The sequence below is a fragment of the Austrofundulus limnaeus genome, unplaced genomic scaffold, assembly GCF_001266775.1.
Source record: "Austrofundulus limnaeus strain Quisiro unplaced genomic scaffold, Austrofundulus_limnaeus-1.0 Scaffold86, whole genome shotgun sequence".
Lineage (NCBI taxonomy): Eukaryota > Metazoa > Chordata > Actinopteri > Cyprinodontiformes > Rivulidae > Austrofundulus > Austrofundulus limnaeus.
The window spans coordinates 421441-426406 of record NW_013952488.1 but is presented as its reverse complement, the minus strand read 5'-3'; the positions used below and the strand labels follow the sequence as shown (position 1 = coordinate 426406).

Sequence of the window (4966 nt, the reverse complement as noted above, 5' to 3'; positions counted from 1 at the left end):
TGAAATATCGCGATATTTCAGTGTATCGATATTTTCATACACCCCTATTAGTTTCTATGGCGGCTGTAAGCTGTTGCCCTTTTTGGACGCCATTTTTGCTCCTCCATGCTGTCACAGACGCTACCAGTGGACGGTATGGGCGGGGCTCAATCGAGTGATGTATATTCATTCAAGTCTATGTTCACCATTACTTGGCCTCAGTATGTAGTAAAACTACAGAAGCTGTTGTGGAGTGAGAATTATATATTTGAGTATTTAGCTTTCTTTCCTCTGGAATCAGGTCTGTTCTCTTTGTTGTTTAACAGTATAAACATATTATTCATTCATGAACACAACTATCCTTTCAGAAGCAAAATTCTGCAATGATTCAGAGATCCAGACTCTGACCCGAGAAGACCTGCATGAACTGTTTCCTGGACCTGAGAAGCTGAAACTGAGGAGGGACATCTTTGAAACAATACACAAGCAGGTGTTTATATATATAGAGGCMATTAAACCTACAAGTACCTACATTTTTATCTTGGTCAATATGTTTTTGTTTTGTTTTTTTTACACAGAAACCAATTCAAAAACTTCTGACAGATCTTCAGGCTTTCATCCCACAAGAGGCTTTTAGAGGTAGAGTAGCTATTCTCAAATATTGTATTTAAAAACAAAACTCCTACAAATATTTTGTAACTAGTAGAAAACCTTTCACTTTGTATCCAGCTGCTCTAACCAGCCATGGAGTCTTGGTTGACTACCTCCACATCCTGAAGGACATGAAGACTCAGCTGAACAACGTGCAGAGTTTCCTCGATGCTCATGTTGACCTTTTGGAGAACCTCAGCAAAGATGGATCGGAGCAACAAGGACAAGGTCAATATAAAATTTTTACCAGCATAATTAATTGGAGTGTAGGAAACCTTTTGTGTAGTTTATTTGAAATGTACGGTATTAGTTAATGGTTATTAATTTGTTAGTAAATGTAAAAGTTACCTTTTAGTATTTTCCCTTTCAGGTTCTTTTGGTAGTGGACACACTTACATGCAGAAACCAAACATCAGTGGAGCAGCTAGCAGTGGTAAAACACTTTCACAAGTTTATTTTTTCTTCATCCTTTTTTAAACAGTAAAATTTTCTTCATTACGTGAAATCAGTGTAACTTGATAAGAAACAAAACAAGAAAATCATCTTGAAACTTGATGTGTCAACTACTAGTTCCTTATATTTATTTAATTTAAGCAAATGCACCAACTCATTTTATCACACGAACAAAGTCCTGTGCTTTGCTGAGGAAGCTTGCAAAAAACTATGAATCTTGAATTTAGAATAATTACCATGTTTTGTGTTTTTTTGGTCGTAAGTATCCAATTGTTCAAGCTTTTTAGCTTGATTTCCATTTTGCAGATGTTTTACTGTTTTGTTTCTTTGAAATTTTTTGTTCATTTTGCCATCTTGCCTCGTAGGGTCTGCAACAGATGACTGGGAAACCCCTGGTAACATATTACTACATATTAATAAACATATTACACCTCTGTTAATCTAATTGTACCACTGTTTTTCAAAGAATTTTTTTTTACTTTTGAATTAATTTGTAACTCACTCTGGTCTTACAGTTCACATAGTTGGGTTTAAGACATACTTCTTTCTGTTTTCTGACTCGTTCTTTTTTAGCATCAGTGAGCACAGGTACTCGCCTTTTATCCATTTTTGGTTTTGGTCGAACAGAAAACACTACTGTTGAAGGTAACTTTTCCATTGAGAGTTTTATTCAGTTTTAAAGTAATCTATAACGTTTATTGATCTGTTAAAAATGCAACATACATTTTTTTGTAGTTTGGTTTATGGAACACTTCTCACTATTTTTATTTGACAGACTTGTCTCATGCTGATAAAAGCCAACATAAAATGCAGAATTTATATAAATGTATGTATTCACTTTTAGAAATAATCTGTACCTGAAATTAGTCTATTTTAAAACAGATCTAAATTCTATAAAAGTCGGGTTTATGAATTTTTTATTGCTGTTTCATATGATAACTTAGTGACACAGGACACTGGCAGACACTGTTTGAGCCGTTTTGATACAACTCCACAAAGACGTCAAGGTAAAATGTCACTTTTTACTGTCAAAGTGAAATAACATTTTAATTCTTGAACATAATGTTTACATGTTTTAAACTGCAGCTACGTTATTAGTCTTTGATCATTACTGAAAAACTTTTGGACATTTATTTATTTAAAACATTTAATCTGTGGTATTTTCTGTCTTTTGGATTTGAATCAAATTTAAAACTTATCAAAAGTGGGCACATTTCTGCTCAAACTTATTTCACTTTTCAGTTTTTATTAGCCTTTGGAAAGATKATGAGGTTTCTGCAGAACTGCTAAAAATACATGCTGTTTATCATTCTAAACTACTGATTGTAGTTTATTAGTCAATGTATTCCTTTATGCTGTTAAGTTGCAATTCTCTGTCTGAAACTTTTGTCATAATAACAGTGAATTACAAGATGGTGATCAGCGGTAAAACATTTGACGCACATCTTCAGATACTGGATCGAATACAGGGTAGCACTCAGCAGTTGAACTTGGTAAATATGGACAAGTACCCAGCCAGTAAGGATTGCCACGTCACGTTTGTCTTCTGTCCAGTCGTTTCTCGTGTCGGAACAGATGTTGAGGCAGCCATGAAAGAAGTTAAAGGAGAGACCAAGAGCTCGTCTGGTCTTTTATTCTGAAAAGTTGGGCAGCTCTGTCTCCTTCAGTTTTCTGTTTACTTATTTTTATTTTTTTATTTTTTGTGTGTGTGCCACAGGTTCTGGACCTGTCATTGTGGTTATGATGCACCATTCTCATGAGGCAAAACATGTTCCATCTTGTAAAACCTGGGACAGTGGCTCTGACAAAGACATTGACTATCAAAATGTTTTCTACCACGAGAAATTCAGTGGATTAATTCCCTGCAAAGAAAATGAAGATGCCATCTCTGCAATTCGAAACTATTTACTGAATCACCTTGGTAAATAAAGCAAAGAGCGTTAGCAAAGTTTAACACCGTCATAAACACACCCATGGTTTCTAACCTGAACCAAGAGGTGTTCACTGCATCTTTTCTTTTTCCTCGCAGAGGTGGTCAAGATTTCTTTAGAATGACAATCTGGTTTTCCTTTGATGATGCTGATTGTGGTGAAGGTGGTATGAAAATGAATAAATGGAAAAAATAATTTCTACAACGTAAAAACTAAAAACATTGCCAGAATTTGTGTCTTTCTTCAAATGATTAATAAAGTTTGTGATCAGATTCATTTTGTCACACCATTCTTTGCTGTGCTCCACAACATACAGAAAAATATAGTTATCTATATAATGTTTTTGTGTTTTGTTTTTGACAATTGAAAAAGTCTAATGAGTGCCAAGTTCGTACATTCTGGACTACTTCAAATATGTCTAAAATAAACACATTTTGTTGGTGTTCAGTTCACATACTGCAGTTGGCAGTGACACTAGATGTTGAAGAGCACAATATTTAACTCAATACAAGATCTCCAGTACACATATTTTTTAAAAGGCTGACATAATTAACCTCTTTTTATATTTTCTTGTGATATCTTGATGGTTTCAAAATAAAGTCTGGCTTTAATTAAAATACCACTGACTTCATCATTACTTACTCCAGAAATGTGCTTGTTCTGTTTAATGCGGTCAAAGTCACAAATTAGTGCAATGTGGCACTGACAGTAACTAGTTCATATTCTGAAACTGAATATTTATTATGAAGAATGAAAGCTACGTCTTATTTTGAAAAACCAAACCGGACGTTCGGAAGTGTTTACAAATAGCCGTATCCGGTCGGTGCAAACTAGCTAGCATGAGTTCCCAAACGTTGATATTTTTCCCTTTTAAACTGGACAGTTTCTATTAAAGACCGCAGCCGAATTGCATTTTAGACCAACAACATAATTATAAGCTAAAAAAAGAAAGGATTTGTAAAATATTCTGAGTAGCACAACTCGGTTTAGCCGTTCCGTGTAGAAACAACACGTTTCCATCTTGGCAGTTTGAATCAAGTCAACAGGTGTTAGCTTAGGGAAGCAAAATCAATAACTTTTAGATTCTTGTTTGTGAATGTCCAGCTTATTCATTTGTAATGTTTTAGTGGAATTAGTTTGCTGTAGTTATGGTTGTGTTTTATTAGTGTTCCCGTCAGGCTGAGCAACTTTAATTTGCTTATAAAATTCCGATGATGAATTATGATTTTTGGTCACATAAGCCTTAAATTGTGTTGTTTAAAAAGGGCTTGTTTACAAAGACTTCATGTCGTTAATGCACTGTCAGTTCRGAAGCTTTATTTTGCATCTCATACCAAGAATTGTGATMAAATCAGAGCCTTTAAACCACTTGCACAAAGGTTCAGACTTCAGGTAAGAAAAGGAAAGTGAAAAGAAGTTCAGTCAGTTTAAATAGAAAGAAAAMCWTGATGTAATTATAAACACATTGRCTGTTTCAGGTGACAGCACAACCCTGTCTCTGTGTGCCAACAGTGATGCAGCCAGCCTTCATGTCCTGTGGACCAGAGGCCGATGCAGCTGCCTTAGATGATGAAGATGAYGAAGAGGAGGAGGGTTGTGTGGGTGAAAATTTGTTTATAGAGGAGGTTATCATGGGCCAGAATGATCCAGTCACAGTGGAGGTCCATGAAGGCATCTCAGATTCTGGAGTCGCTATAGCTTCTTGTAAGTAGTACCTCAGATAAGAATGAGTTTTTTTTTTATCTTTTAGTAACTTTTTTGTGGGGGTGGGTAGAACTCTGATAATGTTTCATGTTAATATGATAAATAAGCAGGATTGTTGTTACAGTGCCCCTTAAAGTACTTTTGCCCGCTGTTACATACAGTGGTTTGCAAAAGTATTCATACCCCTTGAACTTTTCCATATTTTGTCACATTACAACCACAAACATAAATATATTTCACTGGAATTT

General features: G+C 35.1%; 1 protein-coding gene across 1 annotated transcript in view; it reads left to right on the top strand.

Annotated features, from left to right (window-relative positions):
* Positions 1–4526: 4526 nt before the first annotated feature.
* Positions 4527–4966, top strand: part of akap7 (A-kinase anchoring protein 7) — a gene marked incomplete at its 5' end in the record, with an annotated part of 59717 nt that continues 59277 nt past the window's right edge. Inside the window, 1 exon segment of the mRNA XM_014011910.1 lies at positions 4527–4718. Within this exon segment, the coding sequence (XP_013867364.1) occupies positions 4527–4718 (192 nt within the window).